Genomic DNA, 19,495 nt, shown 5'->3' with positions numbered 1-19,495 from the left:
GCGGCCTCGTTGAGGGGCTGTGAGGGGGGTGCGGGGGGGCCCGCGGCCAGGCCCCGGCCGCCTCCTGTGGGAGCTGCAGCGCGGGGAGGGGGGCGGGGGGCGGGGGCCCGGGGCTGGGGCCGCAGCGCGGGGTGGGGTAGGGGGGGAGGCGGCCGAGCCCTGCGGGCTGTGGCAGCGCCGCTCGCCCGGTGGGAGCTGCCTTTGTGCCGCAGGGCCCGGCTGGGTTGTGCTCGGTGGGCGGGATGGGGCATGGGAGCTGCCAGAGGGACGGAGCGATGCCTTACTGTGTCACCGTGGGTGAGCCCCTCCTGTATTATCACCCTTCTGCTATGTTTTCGTGTTGTTTTGTTGCCTTTTTTTTAACAAAAACGACCGCCACCACAAATAGGATCTCTTTTCTACGCTGATGCCTGCAATGTGCTTGGGAAATGCTTGGGGCTGGGCAGACAGCTTCAAAAATGTGTGTTCCAAGAAGAAAAATGCCGTGGGGGCATTCTGGCCTTGCCTCACTCGGTGATAACAGCGTTATGGTGCTAAAAGTGAGGTGGCAGCATGCTCGGGAGGTGGGAATAAGTTTCTCTCCCTCATGTGACGTTCCCCAGAGGGACGTTTGGAGAGGATGCCTATGGAGAATGAGCTGCTCCTTCAGATACTTCATTCCTGCAGATACTTCATCTTTGAAGTCCTGTAGGAATCTTAAATCCGAGCTGCAATTGCAGGGTTATGGGCGCCGGATACTTAAACAACAAACGTCCAACCCAAATGATTTATGCCCTCCTCCCGTGTGTTCATCAGCCCTCCCCTCTCCGTGGGGCCGGTCAGTCAGGGCTGTTAGCAGCTGGAGGATGGGAGCTGGCAGCAGGTCCAGCTGCCCCAGGGTGGGTTATGGCACAAGGAGGTCGGTGCTGCCTCAGCAACCTCGGCGATGGGGCTGGGTGTGCTGTATCATGAGAAAAAGCCTGAGTTGGGCTGGGTGTAAGGTGTTGGGACAGGTAAGGGAGCAACAGCCCCACAGCTCCCTGCTCGTTGTGCAGGCTGTGATGGATGCAGCGTGCCTGTGGAGACTGAGCTGCCATTTCGGGCACCCAGCTGGCCTCGGATGACTTGGCTCAGGCTCCCGTGTCACACTGAGCCTCTCGTTAGCTCCATGTCCAGGCCAAGGTTTGAGATCTCGCTGCTGTGCCTCGGGGTCGGGCTTGCTGCTGCTAATGCCTCCTCCTCGATTCCTGTGGCCAAAGCTTCCTCTGCATCCTGACAGGGCCAGGGCACCTCCCAGCATAACTGCCTGTGCATTAAACATGCTGCCGAGTGTAGAAGGCTTTAGTAGCTGAGTTAATGCACAAAACCAATTTATCTTATTAATTTGTTCAGGCTGTGACTTGAGGAAGTTGTAAACAAGCAGTCTGAGGGGTTCGGCTCTGCCGTGATGAAGGGCTGCTGTTCGTGGCAGCTTCGTGCAGAGCAGCTGCAGCTCGTCCCCAGGGTTTCATCTTGTTCCGTGCTTACATTCTGCATTTCCATCGACCCGCTGGGTGCTGCAGGTTGCTGTGTGTTTTGTTCCAGCCCTTCCAGTAGTTTGGGTATTGTCCATCAGGCCAACCTGCTACCTGGAGCCCCGGTGCGAGCCAGCAGAGTCCTTGTGCAGCCAGGCACTGAGCAGCCCAGCAGCCACACAGGGTCCCTGGCGTTCTGCCCTTGCTGTCTGGCTCTGTTGTAGACACAAGAGCTCACTTTCGCTTCTTTTTGGCAGGTCTAGCAGTAAAAATCCCCAAACACATCGGATGAGTGCTGACCCTTGGAGTTATAGAAGGGCAGCAGATGGGTTCTGGGGTGTGAGAGGCCAGAGGTGATTGCCGGGAGCTCTGATCTCAATTGGTGTTTAGTGTTTGGTCTGTCTGGCTCTGTCACTTAAACCTCTGCGCAGCTGGCTCCCCAAGGAGCCAGGCAGCAAAACGAATTGTTAGGCAAGCATCAGCAGCAGCAGTTTATGGGAAATCAGCGGATTTTAGGGTCTGTACCTGGCTCTGTGGGGGAGTGCAGTGCAGCCCCGCAGTCCCTCAGCTGCCGCTGGAGTTCAGCCCGATGCGCGGCGTCGCCGAGCGTTGTTGCTGCTCCCTCTGGTCCCTGCTCACTCTGCCCCCTGTGTAATGAACCACGGCAGTGCCACTGCCTTTCCGTGCTCCCTGCTGCCTGTGCTGGGGGCTTTTTGGGCCACGTGCCTCGAATGCTTCCAGGGTGGTTCTGGCTTGGGTTGTGCATAAATCCTTCCCTCCCTGCTCCGTGCCGCTACCCAGCGAGAGGCTCCTGGGGGTAGCGAGCTCCCGGAGGCCTTGTGGGGTATGGCGCTTGTATCGCAAACCCGCTGAGCTCTTTGGAACTGGATTATCCGGATCCCGTACCCAGCATGTGGTAATAGGGCTTTTCCTTTCCCCAAGGTGTTGGCTTGCCCTTGGTTCCCGCTGCCACTGGGGCCTTTCTTTGCCCTGACTCTGGGAAAGGCAGCGCCCAGCTCCTGCCTGTGCAAGGCCTGCTGTTCTCCCACCTTTTCTTTTCTTTCATTTCCACCGAGATGCTTCCCGTCCTCAGGATCAGGGGTGACAGCAGCCGAGGGGCTGGCATTGCTGCAGGACGGGGGCAGGTTGCAGGCTTGTGCTGCGTGCTGGGAAGCAGCTCGTCCTTGCGAGCAGCCAGGCGGTGGGATGTGCGCTCTGATTTTGGTAGCCTTTCACTTCAGGCCTTGGGGCTGAGACGCCCACAGGAGGGGCGTGCCCAGGGCAGCTCCTGACCTTACGGGATTTTCAGCTGCATCTCAGCACTTGGACCCTTCGAAAGGAAGGAGACCTGGAAAGCTCATTCCAGACTTGTCCTTGGCCTCAGACAAAATTAAAACCAGACTAATGTGAGAGAGGGGTTGTGTTAGCAAAACAAAGGATGATGAAACTGGTTTTCCCCCTTGCTCTGGAAGAGTGGATCCATTGGGGTGGGCGTTGGGGTCGCCCCGAGGCCTTCAGCCTGCAAGTGCCCTGGGGCTGCTGTGGCTTCATTTGTGCTGAGTTTCTGCAGGTGGGTGCCTCGCCGGAGGAGTCAGGTGTGCAGGCTTTTTGTGGTTACATACGGGAATTCCTGTGATCTGAAGCTTCTCTCTCATCTTACCAGGCCAGGGGAAGACAACTTTCGTGCCTAGCATCTGTCGTGGAAGGATTGTAGGGGGGCTGCGAGGTCTTAGCTTAAGCCCTGGAAATCTTTCAGACGTCTTCATTCTGGAGATCTGCCTCCTCGGTTTTCCTCGCGTGCTGCCGTGGCTCAGTTACCGCCTGAGCCCCTTCACAGACCCCAGCGGGCCAGAAGAAGAGCTGCTGCCCAGCAGGGGCCTTGCAGCCCTGGGGCTGGAGGTGGTTCTGCGCCGGGCAGAGCCTCACAGGAGCCTCCTTAGCGTGCCTGGTGCAGGGGGGGAGAAGACCCAGGAAAGCTTCCAGCAGAGTGGTTGTGAAATACCCTGGGCACTGAAGGAAGATCATCTCCCACTTGTGGAGACAGGTGAACAAAAGGGGGCCCCTCTGCCAGCTCTGGGAGGTGTCCCTGCGAGGTAGGACAGCTGCTGGTGTGCTTGCCACCTCTGGAGGCTGAACAACAAAGTGCTGAAGGCTTGGAGGCTGTCACAGCAGATGCTTTCTGCTGCTGTCTGCATATCTAGGGAAGGGGAGGTGTAACTGGAGAGCTGTTGGATGAGCTGAGTACAGACCAGCCCCCAGGAGAGCAGCGCTGCATTTTTTTTTAAACATTCTTCTGGTTTTCTTCCCCTCTGCAAGCACAAGAAGATGCAAAGTTTCTTGTGAAGGTAGGCGAAGATCAAGCCTTACTTGGGTGTTACAAATAACACAGATTCAGTTTGGGTGAGCGGGGTTCTCCTACTCACAGCAAGAATTTCATTGAGTTGGGTACCCCGGTTAATGCTGCCCCATCTTAGGTGTAATGAGTGTTTCCTTGTTACTGCCTGAGCTGGCTGGTTCCCCACGCCGAGCCAGTCGTCTTGCTGTGGATTGTACCGGCTCCAGTGGCATTAGGGTGGTGGTATCTGGGCTGAGCAACTTGGGGCTGTGCAGCCGGTGTCAGCTTTCTCCCTTACACTCCCCATTTTGAGCTCCAAGCCCGCATTCACCTTATGCCTCTCTACTGGCTTTGTGCTGGGTGGCTCTTGGTGGAAAATGTAGGTGCTGCTGGCAGGGGCTTTCAGTAAGCACCGAGCTCTCAGGGCTTAACAGGGGGAGAGGGACCTGCGTTTGTGCTCTTCTCCCCCAGAGGTGTTTAAAGGTGGTGCCACGATGCAGTGGATCTTCTTTAGAGCTCAGTCCTCATGTCCGGATCACACGCCTCTTCTTCTGTAATGCAGGGTGATTTTGATCCTGTCTTCCGTCACATGTTTTAAAAAACGAGGAACTCTTGGGGAAATTTGTTTAAATTAGCTTGCAGAAAAGGTTGCTTTGTGCTCTTCGGCAGAGTTCAGGTACTCATACATGGAAACCACCTAGAAGAAAGGCCTGAAACTCGGGGTGTTCCTTTCTCACGGCGCTGTGGCCCGCTCATACAGCTGTTGGATCTGCTGGGGCTTGCCTGTGTGTGAAGTTAATCAAAAATGGCTATTCTGTGGTAACGAAGTCACTCACACCCTGCTGCAGCCTGAATTAATTTTCAAGTTTAAGCAAGCTCCCCGTTTCCATGCTGAGAGCAGGCAGGGGACTTCTTCCCTGTGCTCACAGAGGGCAGGGCAGGGGCCGGCAGTCCGAGGTGCAGGTAGGAGGCTCCTCGGGAGGCTCGCTGAGCCCTGCCGTGGGGAGCTGGAGCCCTGCAGATCCGGGGGAGCTGGGTGTGCTCTGCAGGCACCCCTAGGTCGGGGCAGTGCTCGCAGGGAGCTGGCGGCGCTGCCTTCAAGCCCTGCCTGCCTGCAGCTGCCGCTCCCTTGCCGCTCAGGAAGGTCAGGTTCTGCTGGGATTTCAGTCTCGCGGCACGAAGCAGCCTCCTGGCTGGTGGCAGGGCTCGCCGGGCGGCTCCCTGGCTGCACACAGCCACTTTGCATCGGCCCTGCAGGACCTGGGGGCTGCTCCCGCGGGCTCTCGGGCCAGCTCCGAGCTGTACCGGGGCTGGCGCCTCTCCGGTGCGGCCCCAGAGGCTGGGGGTGAGCTGCTCCGGCACTGCCAGCCTGGGGATCTCGTGTGTCTCAGCCACTTTTTTCATCATGGGCTTTGTTTGCTCAAGCAGGAGGCGTTCAGATTCGCTGCCCCAGCGCTTCCAGTCGGTGAACGCGTGGCTCCGGCTCCCCTCCAGTTGTTTACTGGGCCAGCTGTGTGCTCCACAGCCCCTGCCCGTGCACTGGGCTTGACCCGCTTTCCTTGTGCGCACAAAGAAAGTAGGGCAGCTTCTGGCTCTGGGTATTATTAGCCGGGAAACAAAAAGACGTGCTGCGTCTTTATCTCCCCCCCCTCCTGCAGGAGCTAACCTGCGCAGAGGAAGTGCTTCGGGAAGCGTGGTGCTGCTGGGAGGGCTGTGTGGCTGCAGAAAGGGAAGGACCTGACCCTCCACCCAAAAAAAAAAAAGCATCAGCTGGGTGCCTGATGCAGTCCCAGGACAGGAGAGGCTTCTGAGGTTGGGGAGCATAACCGAACTGCAGACATCCAGCCACTCTTGTTTTAACAAAAGCAAAAACACTTCAGGCCCTGCCTTGGGCTGCAACAAGGCAGGGTTCAGCTTGGGAGCACCCTGAGCCCCTCGTTGTGCATCCCCCGAGCCCAGCGTTGGCCGTGTACCGTGCAGGCCAGCGAGGGCATCGATGGCTGAAGGCCAGCAGTCAAAGCAGGACCCAGACGGCTCCCCGCTTTCACTCCTTAAGGCTCCTGTGTCTTCCCAGTGACCTGCCTGAGGGTTTTGTCCTCACCTCCGTGGGCAGGCGCTGATGGTGGTAGCTGCGTGAATATTGATTACTAATCAGCTCTTAGTTAAGCCCCAGATTTGCTGCCTGTCGCTAAAGCTCCTTCTAGGGAACTGCTGGGTGGGTAACTGCTGGTGTGAAGCACAACCAGAGGTTTTTGTCCTGACCTACCTCGTCTGATTCCCTAAAATAGAGCAGTGCTGCTCGTATCCAGCTTATCGCAGCCTCGCAGCTGTATACGAGTAACCTATTTTGTGACACGCTTTGTCTTTTTTTTTTTTTTCCTCCGTTCTTAATTTAACCTGTAATACTTTTTATTTCTTTCAGAATGGACTGCTGAATTGGGAATTATTGCAGACCCAACAGTACGGCACTGCTCGTTGCTTCATCTATTGCTAGTTATTTAAATTGGACTTTTAATATCCTGCCAGCTGCCGTTCACACACACATGGTGCATTGTTGCCATTCTCAGAATTGCATCTTTGAAACCCAGACCCTCCGTAACCTTCATCGAACAAAGAGGCGACCTCCTGCGTCTGTTCGAAGAGGGATTTGTCGGACCGCCTGCCCTCTAGCTTTCTTGCTGGTGCTGTGTTCCTAAGACACCATGGAGCCCAGTATGGAGTACTGCTTAGCGCAGGTGCTGCAGAAGGATGTCGGGAAGAGGCTTCAGGTTGGCCAGGAGCTGATAGATTACTTCTCAGATAAACAGAAGTCAGCTGATCTCGAACACGATCAGACTATGCTGGATAAAATGGTAGATGGACTGGCCACCTCCTGGGTCAATTCCAGCAATTACAAGGTAAGGCTCGTCGGATGGAATTTAATTACAGTCAGAAGTTTCATGGGCAAGTGATGCTTGATCTAAGTGGAAGCTGTACAGCATGTTTCTGATACGCTGCTCTGTGAGCTGGTAATTACGCTGAGTCAACCGGCCGTGTCCCACTTCTTGGTAGTTAATAACTGGTGTGATAGCAAGGATGCATAACAGTAACACTTCAGCCAATTGGCTTTATTCTTGGTGTTCGCAATTCGTGCTGTCCTGATTTCTTTGTCTACCTTGTTTCACCTGTGGGACTCTTTGATCATCCCACTGCTTGGCAGTGTTGATGATTTCCTGCCCTATAAAAAACGGTATGTAAAGCTGAAAAAAGTGTGCATATCCAGCCAGTACTTTTTCATGTTGTCGTTAATTCTTTCTAGATGTTTTTTCTACTGTCCAGGGGTAATTTAAGTACAACTGATCTATTGCAGCTTGCTGAGGAAAGGTAATGAGCAAGTCTGTGTTGTGTTGAACATAACCATCTCGCATCCACACATCCACAGGCATGAGCCATGGGATGTAGAACCCCGCAGCCCTGTTACCCCTGTCACGTTGCTTCGTTCCCCACAGCCCTTAGTAAGGAAGTCCTGCTGCTGCCATGGGGCTTCCTCACTGGAAGGGGTTTGCAGCTGTGGTTTGGGAAAGTCCTGTCCCAGTCCTTTCCCAAAGCTAGTGGGCTACTTAACCCACAGGGAGGGTACAGGAGGTTTTGGTACTTCATGATAAGTCCAGGAAAATTTGAGGGCAAAGCCTCCTACAGGCGTGGTGGTGAAGCTCGTTCCTGGGAGCTGTTGGAGTGCTCTCACGCAGAAGTGAAGGAGAGGCTGACTGTGCAGGTTGCGCGTCTGTTGGAGCAGAACATCCTCAGATTAATTGCAACTGTTTTAAATGGAAATGTTGATGGTAAGGATGCTGTATCTTGGTCAATGTGTTCTGCACGGCTGCATTTTTGCTTTTCATAATTGTCAACGAGCAACTGCAGTGGAAGCTGCTTGGCATGCGGGAAACAAAAAGCCCAAAGCTGTTGGAGGGCAACCTGATCAGCTCATGGGTGAGTGAAACAGCCCTAAAGGTGGGAGGCCCGGCATCAGTGCCCTAAAGAAGCCCTCTGGGATGTCAAACTACACTTCCTTGGTCAAGGTTTAAGCCATTACGTTGGCAGTCTGCTTCTCTGCTCACCTCTCTCCCTTCATCTGAGCAAGTACCGGCTTAAAACAAAGGTGGAGACCATCTGTGTGATCAGGAATTTCCTAGCAGTTGGTGTGCTCGCAGAGGGAGGCTGGTTTGGGGTTCCAGACCCAGTAGTTGGGAGAACATCCAGATGGTTCATGGCTGCTGCCCACTGAGGGCTGTGCTAGGGGGGCTGTACGTTATCGGCGGGGAAACATCAGTGAAACGAAGAGAAAGGGCATCTCGAGAGACATCAGTTTGCACTGAGAGGAGCCTCGTTTGCTGCTGCTCTGCTTCTACTGGAGGGCTTCAAGTTGCTTAAATCGTTGATTTGAGCTATGTAGGCATGGTCTTCATTGGCATTTTTAGGCTTTTTTTAATAAACTGCTCTTATACACCCAGGACTGGGTTCCACTACTTGAAGAAAGTTTCTCCTCGGCACTTTCTCATATCGAAAAACGGTAGGAGAGGCTCGTTTGGAGTGAAAACGGGCAGGGGTCCCAGTAAAGACCTAACTGGGTGAAATGCATTGCTTTTGGGGGATCTCGGGCACTCACTGCACAAGGTGTGCTGGCCAAGGGGAAGGTCTCACCCTTGTGTGGGACGATCCCTTTGCCCCAGGGCTGTGTCCCGGTGCTGATTTTTGCTTTTCTGTGCAGGACTGCTGATTCAATTCTTTTAGCTCCTAATGGGTTTTGTTACTTACAGAGGGATCATGCTCTTAAAAATGAAATATATAGTGAAGAGTTGCAGGGAAATGTTATTTCCCCTGACAGAGCTCGTAATTGTGCTAGGGAAGGCAGCCTTCCACTCTTATCTCTGTCTGCATATCAGGCATTGCAAGAGCATGCTTGGCTGAGCTGAAGAGAAGTAGAACTTACACAAATTATCTGGCTTTCTCAAACTCTGTATTGAATATTTTTTGAGTTTCTCTAATTGAGGGGTAGAACAGATGGCACAGGCTTCGTTTAAAGTGGAATCCATTCGAGTGACTTCAGCTGATGAGTGGTTGTTCGCTGTAAGCACCCGTTTGTTCTCTGTACCGTGTTTGTTTGGGTTGGGATTCGATGGAAGAAGCCCTCATTTAAGAAGCAGATGTGCATGGGTTTGGGTTGGTGCATTAATCTGGTGGGTGTGCGTGTTGTTGAATATTTAGTGTGCACAGAGAGAGACTGCGCCGTCTTGGGAAGAAGAAAAGAGTAAAGGGTTTCCAGACAGCTGTTAGCTGCTGAATTTGGGGGCCAGGGTGATGAGAAGATGAATGATGTGTGCCTTTTCCTCCTGTGTGCCTGTGCTGCAAAAGCAAACTTAGCAAAAACGGCCTCTGATTGCTTTGGGGTGGGGAGAAGTGCTGCCTTAGGAAGGGCTAAAGGTTCGCTGGGCTCGAACTGTGCGTGCAGGATGTGCCCCATCCTGCAGTGCTGGACTCCAGTGCTGTGGGGCTCCTACTAGCTGGGTTTTCCTGCCATAAGTTTAGGAAGGAGCAGGGCTTTGGCTCCAGGATGTCCAGCTTCCTGCAGGCATTGAAGCTGTGATTTCCCAGCAGCTCCAGCTGACGGCCTGTTCGCCCTCTGGGTCGGGTCGCCCTGCAGCAGCCGTGCCTGCCCTTCCAGCCCCTGCGTGGCAGCTCCATGGGATTGTGCTGCAGCTCCTGTCTGGTGGCAGCAGTGCGGGCTGGGCGCTGGTTGAGCTGGGAGAGATCAAACTCAACGGCAGCTTCTGTCCTTGGTGCTCAGGACAGGAAGAAATCAACTGCTGTGGCAATCAGCACCGAGGTTTCCCTGCGGATGTGTCTCGCTTCCTCCCAGGTAGCAGAGCCCCCGTGCTGGACTTAACAGGACAGAGGTTTGTTTCCTTGGTGGCACACAAGCCTTCTGTGTCAGGCTGGAGATCTGTTTGGCTCGGTGTCCGTGGTCAGAGGTGAGCAGAAAGCCTGCGTACACAGGGAATGTCTCCTTGGCATGCCCCTCTGCCTTGTGGACTGGAACCCCTGCTGCTGCTTCTTGCCCAAACCTGACTTCCTGTGGGGTTTTAGTGCTGGGATGGGCCCCAGGCAAGAGCGGTGGCCGTGGTGCGTGCGGGCTGTGTTGGCGGCCAGCCCTCAGCTCCGTGTGGGACAGAGCCAGCCAGCCCCAGGGCTCGCCGCCCTCCTGCTTGCTAAATTGAGAGGACAAAGCTATTCCCCTAATGCTGGGGTAGCATTTCAGCTGCAGCACCAGCATGCTCCCAACCAGACTTTGTTCAGAGCCCTGGCACGGCTCCCCAGCCCTTGGGAAACCTGCGCCGGGCGCGCTGGCTGCAGCTGGTGCCCCTGAGGAAGGGGCAGGTCACGGGGGTTCAGCCCCCGGTGATGGGGGCACGCTGCTGTGCCGGGCCTTTGGGGGCCCTGCTGGGGAATGTGCTGTGCAGTGCTGCTTGACCGTGTCCAGGGAAGGAATTTGGGCTGCAACAGGTGCAGGGAAGGGCGAGCGTGGTGGTCAGGGGCTGGGGAGCCCGGCCCGCCAGGGGAGCTGGGGAGCTTGGCTTGCTCAGCCTGTGGGACGAAGGCTGAGAGGCAGCGTGACTGCTGGCTATAAATACATCAGAGGGGCACGGCGGGGAGGGGCAGCGACTGCTGGAGCTAAAGGGCAAGGTTAGCACAGGAGCAGGGGGGTAGAGACTGGTCACGAGTAAATTTAGGCTGCCCAGGAGATGAAAGCTTCATGCAGCAAGAGCACCGACAGACGAGAAGGCTTGAAGAGGAATAGAGATGAGCCAGACATCCATTTGGTTTTAGGACTGATCTTACAATCATTTTGAGTAGTTTATTGTTATTCTGTGTTATATTCTCTATAGAATAACAGGATTATCCATGGGTATAGTGGCAGTCGATTTCAGCCCTTTGTCTCTCTGGAGTGCCTGAAACTGCCATAACACTTTGAGGAAACGTGAATGTATGAAAATGCGTGCTGGCTCTGGTCCTTACAAAGCCCACAGGGGATTTGCAAAGCCTGTCCATGCTGCGCCTGAGGCCACGTGCCTGTTGGAGCAATGCATTTACCTCTGGAGAAGAGTTAGTGCCCGTGATCCAGCTCCCCTTGGGTGTTGTTGGGAGCGGGCTGAGTGTCGGGGAATCCTCCTTCCCCTGGCACGGGGGTTCCTGGCTGAGGATCATTACCTGGAAGCCGTTCTTGTCTCACCCTTGAAGCCTGAAAAATCACCTCCTAGGAATCCCCCTGGCAGTGGGATCTGGTTGCCTCTGTCTATTTTAAATTGTTTTGTAAGCAGGGTTGTTTTTGTTGAGCCTCATTTCCTTTGGCTCTCGCTGTGCAGAGTCGTTGGTATCTAACGCTGCGCTTTTCCTCGTGTTTGATGGAATTGGTTAAAGTTACGGGGAGAGGGAGAGCATCTGAATAATATATGCAGAATACAACTACATAAGCATCTTTTCCCTAAAAATCAGACTGCAAAATCCCTGATGTGCGGGAAGTACACACGTTTCTCTAATTCTGGCTCATTTTTTGAACTTCTGCTCTGTCCTTAGCTGTGCTCGCTCTTGGAGCAGCCTGCTAGACAAGGCGGTCTGGTGCAGGGCAACTTCCATGGTGGTGGCTGGCCCCAGCAGCCTTCCTGTGGCCTTTTGAGACCGGGCAGTAAGATCCCCTGCGTGTTGGAGGATGGGCTCATGAGGATAGGGGATAATTTGGTTTGTAGGGGCCCTCATGGGCTACCTAGCCCCATCCACCCCATCGATGTCACGGTCCGGCTGCTCAACCCAGGAGGGAGCGGGTGGGTCACGGTGGAGACGAGCAGTCTCTGATTCTCTCCAAGTGAATGCTGCCTCCCACGAGCTGTTCATTACTTTCCTCCTAGATCACATCTCGTTTTTAACTAGACAAGACCTGCTATGTTCCTCATCTGGTGCTGCGCTCGTGCCAAAGATGAAGATTTAAAACAAAGCAGCATTTGACTATTCAAGAACCAGAGCAAAGAGTCACGGTCATCAGAGCGTGGAAAGCAAGACAGCTTCTCGCCAGTGGTGGGGCTGGGAGATGAGCTGCAGGAGAATTGGTGGGAGTGGGCCCAGAGCTTTAACTGGACGTGAGTGAGCTCTGCTGGGCTTGGCCTCGTGTTTGCACGGCTCCCTCTGACTGATAGCAGCTGGCACAGGCACCTTGGGTCTAAAGGGAAGAGTTGCAGTGAGCGCATCACAGTTCATGCAGTGACACTGACAAACGCCTGCGTTCAGCAGGACTTTGTATCCTCAGCGCAGGTGAGAAGGACCAGGGAGCTCCAGCCTTGCACCCTGCGGGATGAGGGGTGCCGCTGGTGTGCTGCTGTTGTGTGCTTGCCTGAGCTGCTTGGCCCCCAGGAGGCATTTCTCCTGCAGTAATTGGTGCTGTGTGGGAAGTTGGGAGTGCACGGGGCTTCCAGAAGGTACCAAAAGATTGAAATGTTTGATCTGCTGCCTGGCTAAAGCCTCTCACCCAGGCCTGAGGAGCTGCCCTGACTGGAAGTCTGCAGTCTACCTCAGCTGTTTTCCTTCAGAAAGCTGTCACCATTTGGATGGCCAGGCTCTTTGTATCTCAGATACAGCGCTCTTTGGGAAAGCCTTGCTGAAATCAGGAGGCCTCCTTGGGGTCCTGCGGCTCGGAGAAGTCCTGTTTCTCCTGCAGCGTGCTTCTGTCCCACACTTCTCTGTGCCATTGCCTTCCTCTGTAATTGTGTGTAAATAGTTGTGCAGTGACTTCTGTTCTTCTTGAGGAAAATAATAGAAAAATCTTTCTTGTAAAGAGTAATTTCTACAGTTAGAAATGGAAACTTCTCGGTAGTGCCTTGCTCACTGGTAAGCAGAAGTGCCAAGGATTTACGAAACATCAGAAGGCAGAGGTACTGCTCTCCTTCCAGTGCCTTCAATCCCTACCACGAGTTTCTTGGGACAGGGCTGGGGTAGCTGACAGCCTGCAGAGCTCTGTGGTGCGTTCCCAGGGTGCTGGGGAGGTGGTTGGTGTGCAGCGGGGCGGGAGGTGAGCCAAGAAAAACCTCAGGGAGGCGACTCGAGCCTGCTCCTGCTGACTTCAAAGCCGTCAGCAGACGTCGGGCACTGGCGTCTTCGGGCTGGGAGGAGGGAAAAGAAAGGTGGTGCTGGGGTGGCTTCTGGGGCATCAGATGGGCGCTTGTGGCAAGGGAGAGCAGCAGCTCGGGAAAGGGAAGGGATGGCAGGAAACGCCAGGCTTGGCCGAGCAGCAGCAAAAATGCTCTAAAAGCTGCCTGCTTGAATCAGGAAAGGTGTGGTGGGGCTGGGACAATGGGAAGTCTGCTGCCATTAGCAGCTCCTGCTGCCATTAAAGTCAGACAACACTCAGATGGACCCCACCTGCTTTTAACACATGCCCAAATGCGGGCTCCTTGGAGGTGGGGCATGATTTGGGGTGAATAACAATAGCAAGGCTAGCTTCTGAAAGACCCCTCCTATTTTTCTTAGGTTTAACTCTTGAAGTGCTTGCAATAAGTACTGGGGGTAACTAATCCTACTTACCCCTTTGTTATACAAGTCAGCGTGATTGAAATTTGTGGTTTTCCCATTCTCCTTATTGGAAGCCCAAGAATCTGTATTTCCTTGTGATACTTTTCATGGTTTTGAAGTGAAAACACATTGCTTTTCTTAACGCAGCTTTTTTATTGGCAATTAAATGCAGCTTTGGATCAGCACTTCCATGCCAATTACCGGGTGCTGTGTGAATGTGGCATCTCGGTGTGTTCTGTGTAAAGAGCATTACGAAACGGAAGGTGGGGAAAAATCCTATCCATTACGTCTGTTCTGTGGTGGTTGTGGTGTTTTTTGGGCTGCCACAGAATCGCCACGAGGACAACGTGAGCCCTCTGCATGTTTGCGGCCCAGTGGAGTGCACCAGCTTCCACCTGTGACCTGGCCCTGTGGAACTGGGATTATCACCTGGGGAGCTATACAAGAAGTGAGGCTGTTGCCTGTGGGCTCACGTTTGTGCTGTAACTACCCCCATCCTCACCAGCAAGGTGTACAGGTAGCACGCTGCAGAAATTAGAAAACCACTGCACGTAATCTCAGGGGAGGCAGGAGGGATCCTTTCTTCTGCAGGTGAGCAAACCGCTCACGTCTGCGTTTGGTGCGCTGCGTGCAGTGCTTGTATGGGTAATGAGAAATAAAGCAGTGCTCAGTATTCCGAGCTCGCATCTTCCTTTGTTTGATTTGAAGATCTTAAATCAGGTTAAGATGGGATCTTGCTCTGTAACAAGTACAGGGGCTCAGGATGAGGTGTGTGGAGGAGCTCCCAGCACAACCTGGTTACCTGCGGCGTGGTTCAGGTTCCTGTAAGGCCTGGAGGTGCGCTCTGCTCCTCTGAACGGGGGCTGAGCGCAGGGAGATGGGAATGGACCCAGGTAAGGCTGAGGGGGACCCTTAGCCACAGGGTTGTTCTCTTCCTCGCTGGCAGGCTCAGTGTGTTTGTGGCTGGCACACCTCAGCTGCATGTGGGAATCGTTTTCAGCTTTGTGGCTGCATCCTGAGCCTCTGCTGTTCAGTGCTCAATTTAGGAACACTTGCGTACCTGCGAGATGGCTCCTCTCTCTTTTATCTGGCATCAAAAGATGAAAAGGCAACTTGAAAAGCAGCGTGCGTTGTTCATTTGACTTGCACAGCTCATCTTCCTCCCAGTGCAGTGAGCTCCAGCTCTTTGCTGAGAGCAAGTTGGTGTCTGGGCATGGGAGTCTGCCGGGGGAGAGGCAAGGAGTGAAGTGTGCTGGTCGCAGAGGGGCTGCGGGGCTCCCGCTGGTTGCTGCTCCTTTATTAGGGGTGGATGATAAGTGATCAGTCTGCACCAGGGCTGTTGGAGCCTCACGTGTTGGTCCTCAGGTGGTTTTCCAGGCCTGCTGGGTCTCGGACTGTGGCGATGGGCCGTGGCTGCTGGAGTGCTCCCATGTGGCACAGCCCGTGTCCGAATCAAACACTTGTGCTGGAGCCTTCTGGGGGCTCCTTCAGTGCAGGTGGTGCTGCAGGGTGTCTTTAAACCAAGACAAAACAAGAAAAAACACCCCTTTCTCCTAACAAGTCCTGCCTGTTCAGAGGAACCCCTGCTTCTCCCCAGTCTTGCAAGACCTGATGCAGAAATCCCTCATGCACGTTCTTTTCCCCCACCTATCCTGGAAATGGCTGGGTTGGAGCTGCACGGAGCTGCTGACTGGCATCCGTAATGCTATGCACATCCTGAATGTCTTTGATGCGAGATCAAAAGAAAGAAACTAAAATGGTTTTGCAAGGATGAGATTAATATATATTTTTTTAACTCTGCTTTTCATCCAGAAGGATCTGGAATTACTTCTCAAACCAGCAAAATGGCTAAACCCATCGCTTTAGCATGCTCACCCGTCTCTTCAGCGTGCTCTGTAGTCACCAGGCAGTGGTGCAGAAGGGGGTGTGCAGTCTGTGTGGCAAGGCGATCCGACAGAAAACAACCTGGAGGCAGGCCAGTGGATTTATGAACTCTTGCTGGCCCTGCCCTGCTCTCAGGGAGGTCGGTGAAGCGCATTGTGCTCATGGGGTGGGTGCCCTGCCTCACTCCTGCGCCCCCTTTCCCGGCAGGAGCCGCTCTTCTGCTTCCCTTGGCTTCCTCACAGCCTCCTGCTTCCTGGGGAGAAACTCTTCCTCCTGTCGCTTCCTTTGCCAGCAGCTGCCTCACGCTGTTTGGCTCCTGGGGCTCTCTGCCTACAGTCTCTGCCCACCGCAGCTCTGGCAGGCTGAGTGCCCGGAGCCCTCACGTACCGGGTGATTTTGGAGCCTCCTCAGCCCGCTGGATGTGGCTGCTGTGCGGTACCATCATGGCTGCTTGGGGGGAGAGCCTCGAGCAGGCTGGCAGGCAAGGAGATGCTGTGCCGGGAGGAAATCCTTGGCTATTTCTCACCCTCTTCTCCTTCTGCCTGCTGTGTGCGCCTCTGCAGATGGTGATTACAAGCCAGAGCCCGTCCGTCTGGGCTGCTGGACCACGAGGAGCCGGGTGGGAAGCGCCTTTCTCCTGCTGCAAAGGCTTGCTGGGCAAGCAGGAGCCCCGAAGGGGTTAGCTCCAGGGAAAAAGGTGTTTTCTCTCCTGCTTGCATGTATGTGCAGGTGCTGGAGCTAAAGCCGCATGCGGATGCCTCTCATTCCCAGTTAATGATGCTTTGTGCCCCCAGGTCTCAAGGAGGATGCTTAAAGAAGGGAGAAGCGAGCTGGCGGGACCCAGTTGCTGGGGCTGCTCTGTTTGCCCAGCTCCTGAAGCAACCAGGGTGGGTTTGCGCAGGGGCATCGCTGGGGCTGAGCTGGTGGCCCCAGCAGCAGGTGGCTGTTCCTTCAGGAGGGCAGTTTGTGTCCCTAATCAACTAAAGCACAGGGTCTGAAGTGAGTTTTATGTTGAGTTGTGTGCCTGAATGTGCCAACGTTAATTCCTTCTTTCATGCAGTGCCTGGCATGTGTGGGCTGTAAATTAGATGTACGGGTGATCAGAAAGCTCTTCTGAATAGCCAGAAGTTTCAGAGCTGTTGTGTGCTGTTAAATGACAGAAATAGCAAATGTCCCAAGCATGAGGAGTTTCACTGGGTCTTGGGGCAGCTCAGCGTGAGGGACTCCAAATCCTGCTCGCCTCTTGCAGTAGGAAAGAAGTGCTTCTCTGAGAGACCCTCCCTTGTCTGGTCTTCCAGGAGATCTCCTGACACGCACGCTTCCAGCTTCCCAGAGCTAGGCCCAAAATGATTGTGTAAAGCAAGTCCTGCTTCTGGTTTGGTTAGGGTCACTGGTGTAGGGTAGGGGTCCTGCGGGGGAGGAAAGGGTGGGTTTGGGTGTCAGGCATGGCAGAAGGACTCTGCCTCTTACCTTGCCTGTCCCCACTCCCTGGCTGCCCATCGCTCTTCAGCTAAGCCAGTGCTGCACAGTCTGGCTGAGCAGGGTGTCAGCCTTGCCCAGGGGTAACTTGGATTTGCCAGTGTCATTTATATCTGCAGTGGGTCGTTAATAAGAGCCCATTGCCCATTCACCTTCTGTTGTTTGTGCAGGATGTTCACCAGCTGGTAAATGAACTTTTTGCTGCTGTTAATTGCATTTCTAGTGGCAAGGAAGAAACCTGGAGGCTCTGCAGGTATTGTAACGTGGGGTCCTTGGGAAATGTCTCATCCAGTTCCTTGTTCAGAGATGACAACCCCACGTGCCTGGAGGTCTTGTTCAGCTCCTGGGGACAAGGTGTGGGTGCAGCAGCTGCCCTCAGGTCGGTGTTGTGTGGGTGTGAGGGCCACGTCCAGCTCCAGTCCTGAGCTTTGGCTGGTGAAAAGTCAAAAACGTGTCAAAAGAGTGCGGGATCTGTGTTCTGTTACGGTTCTTTCCTACAGATAAAGAGTTAAAGAAGAATCTGTGCGCTGCTTCCCTTTTCTCGTGTTTATGGCACCTTTGATGTATGAATGGGAAGACGAGGCACAGAATGTGCATGTGTGCTCTCAAAATATTTTCGAAGGAGGGAGGAGAAATCTCTTTAAATGGCGATGTGAGCCTACAGAGGAGCTCTGTGTGGACATTTTTCCTGCACGTATGGATCTCTGGCCCCGCTGTGTGCCTGGGCTGCTGGCACGGCCCCAGTGCTGCAGGCAGGCCTCTGGGGGGTGGCCAGATCAGGCTTTTTCCACCATACAGACCGCACTGCTAGATCTCACCGTGACAAGTTTATGATAGCAGTACCGCTCTGTAGCTCCAGAGGAGGATGTGAAAGCTCTTGCAAACCACCAGGTTATATTTTCCCCTCATTTTGCGAGGGTGCAGGGAAGTGCTGTTAGCCCCTATTTTGCAGGAGGAAATAAATGAAGGGCACAAAAGAGGTGTAACTGGAGTTGGATTCCCTTTGCAATCCTTTGATGCCGTTCCTTTTGTGGAGGCTCAGCAGCTGAGCTGTTAGACCTCTCTGACAACGTCTGCGCTGAAGCAAAAGCAGTGACGGGAGCTCTCTAATCAGCACCGGGGCAGTGTTATCAGGGTATTTTATTTCTTGGTGTTGTTCCTGGGCATCGCCACATCTGAGCTCCTCTTTGTGTGAGCGATGTTTCCTGGACCGATGTGTGTAACTCTGCCGGTTCTCCTGCTGCAGGCTCCGTGCCACGGGCTGCAGGGGGCTCGCAGGCAGCAGCTCTCCTGCTCCCCGAGCAACGTTGCTGCTGACAGACTGATAGAGAGGAAGAACAACTGGAGCCTATCGCTTTGCGTGGCTTTGAACTCTGCACTTATATCGCATGTTGTCAAGTTAAACAAAACTCCTAGATAAATAAACCAAAAGCCTGCTGCTCTGCACACACACACACACACACATATACACGTGCTGTTCTTGCCACTTGATCCATGTCATGGCTCCTTTCCCCTGCGTGACACCGGTGCAATGCAGGATTGGCATGGGTCGGGTCACGTAGCTGCAGCCTTCAGGGACCTTGCAGAGACGTCTGCATTGTGCTTCTGTGCCTGGAGAAGGATCCAAAAAAAAAAAACCAAAACTGTGTTGCTGTTTCGTTTCCTGCCAGCAAGGTCTTGGTGGTGACACAGCAGCTCATTAAATCCATTCATAAATTAACAGGACTGCTTCTAACTGGAAAACATCAAGCTCCTGCGAGTTTTAATGAACTCTTGGAATTAGTGGCAGCTGAAGGCCTAGATGGTGAGACCCAAACAGACTAAAGTGCTTTGTGTAAGCGTGCCCAACCTGATCTAATTTGGAGCAGGGGTGGGGAGCACGCTGAGCTGCTGGCCTCTGGAGCCCCCTTGCAACCTGATTTTATTGGTGAGCCCTCTTCTGGCTCTGAAGCTCAGAGAGCTTTTGTCTTGTGCCTCTGTGCGGAATGAGCAGTAAGGCTGGCTGGGATGGGAGGAGACAAACGTAACGTCCAGCCGGTACGGGTAAAAGGGATGGGGCAGCATGGAAGGGAGAAGCTTCGAAGATGTGAAGGGTGCTCGTTGGAGGCATTGGTGCTGCTGATTTCAGCTTAAGCTGGCACCTAATCTGCATGTTAGAAAATTTCACCAGGCCTCTGCTAGAATCCCTTAAATAAATCCTTTGAACCTGCCTGTGGTGGCTGGTTCGACTGAGCTGATTGCGTTGCAAACTACAAATATTTTTACACTGCTTTAGTGGAACCAGATGATTTTTAACTGGAGTAATTTGGGAGATTATTGCTTAGGGGAAACATAGCTCGTAGCCAGCAGGCTGTAGTTCCTCTTCAGCATTGCTTTGCAGCCTGCAGATCTGTGCTGTAACAGCTTCCCCCCATAGAGTGACACCATCTTTTTACTATCCTATATTCAGTTGCTTCATTTCTTGCAGAGGGTGGTGAAGGCAGGGGGGGTGAGTAGAGCCTGTCCAGGAGCTGGAGCTGCCCTGTTGGCTTCTGCACAGCCTGTGCTGAGCTGGGTGGGCTCCTGTGGTACAGGTGCAGCTTCTGTTCCTCGGTGTATTCCTGTTTCTTAAGAGAACCATTTGAAATAATTAATCCATGAGCTAGTGCAGTTAAACACTGAATTAATTCCCTTCTCGTATGAACCCCCAAGAAGCGAGGGATGCTTGCTG

General features: G+C 53.8%; 1 protein-coding gene across 6 annotated transcripts in view; it reads left to right on the top strand.

Annotated features, from left to right (window-relative positions):
- Positions 1-19,495, top strand: part of CLASP1 (cytoplasmic linker associated protein 1) — a 148,359-nt gene that overhangs the window by 229 nt on the left and 128,635 nt on the right. For all 6 annotated transcript variants that reach the window (XM_072040768.1, XM_072040764.1, XM_072040767.1 and 3 more), the window contains exon 2: positions 6,251-6,725. In XM_072040768.1, the coding sequence (XP_071896869.1) occupies positions 6,531-6,725 (195 nt within the window). In that variant the 5' untranslated portion in view covers positions 6,251-6,530. The remainder of the gene's footprint in view (positions 1-6,250; positions 6,726-19,495) is intronic.

Source organism: Anas platyrhynchos, chromosome 7 (genome assembly GCF_047663525.1).
Source record: "Anas platyrhynchos isolate ZD024472 breed Pekin duck chromosome 7, IASCAAS_PekinDuck_T2T, whole genome shotgun sequence".
NCBI lineage: Eukaryota > Metazoa > Chordata > Aves > Anseriformes > Anatidae > Anas > Anas platyrhynchos.
This window is presented reverse-complemented; position numbering and strand designations above follow the sequence as displayed.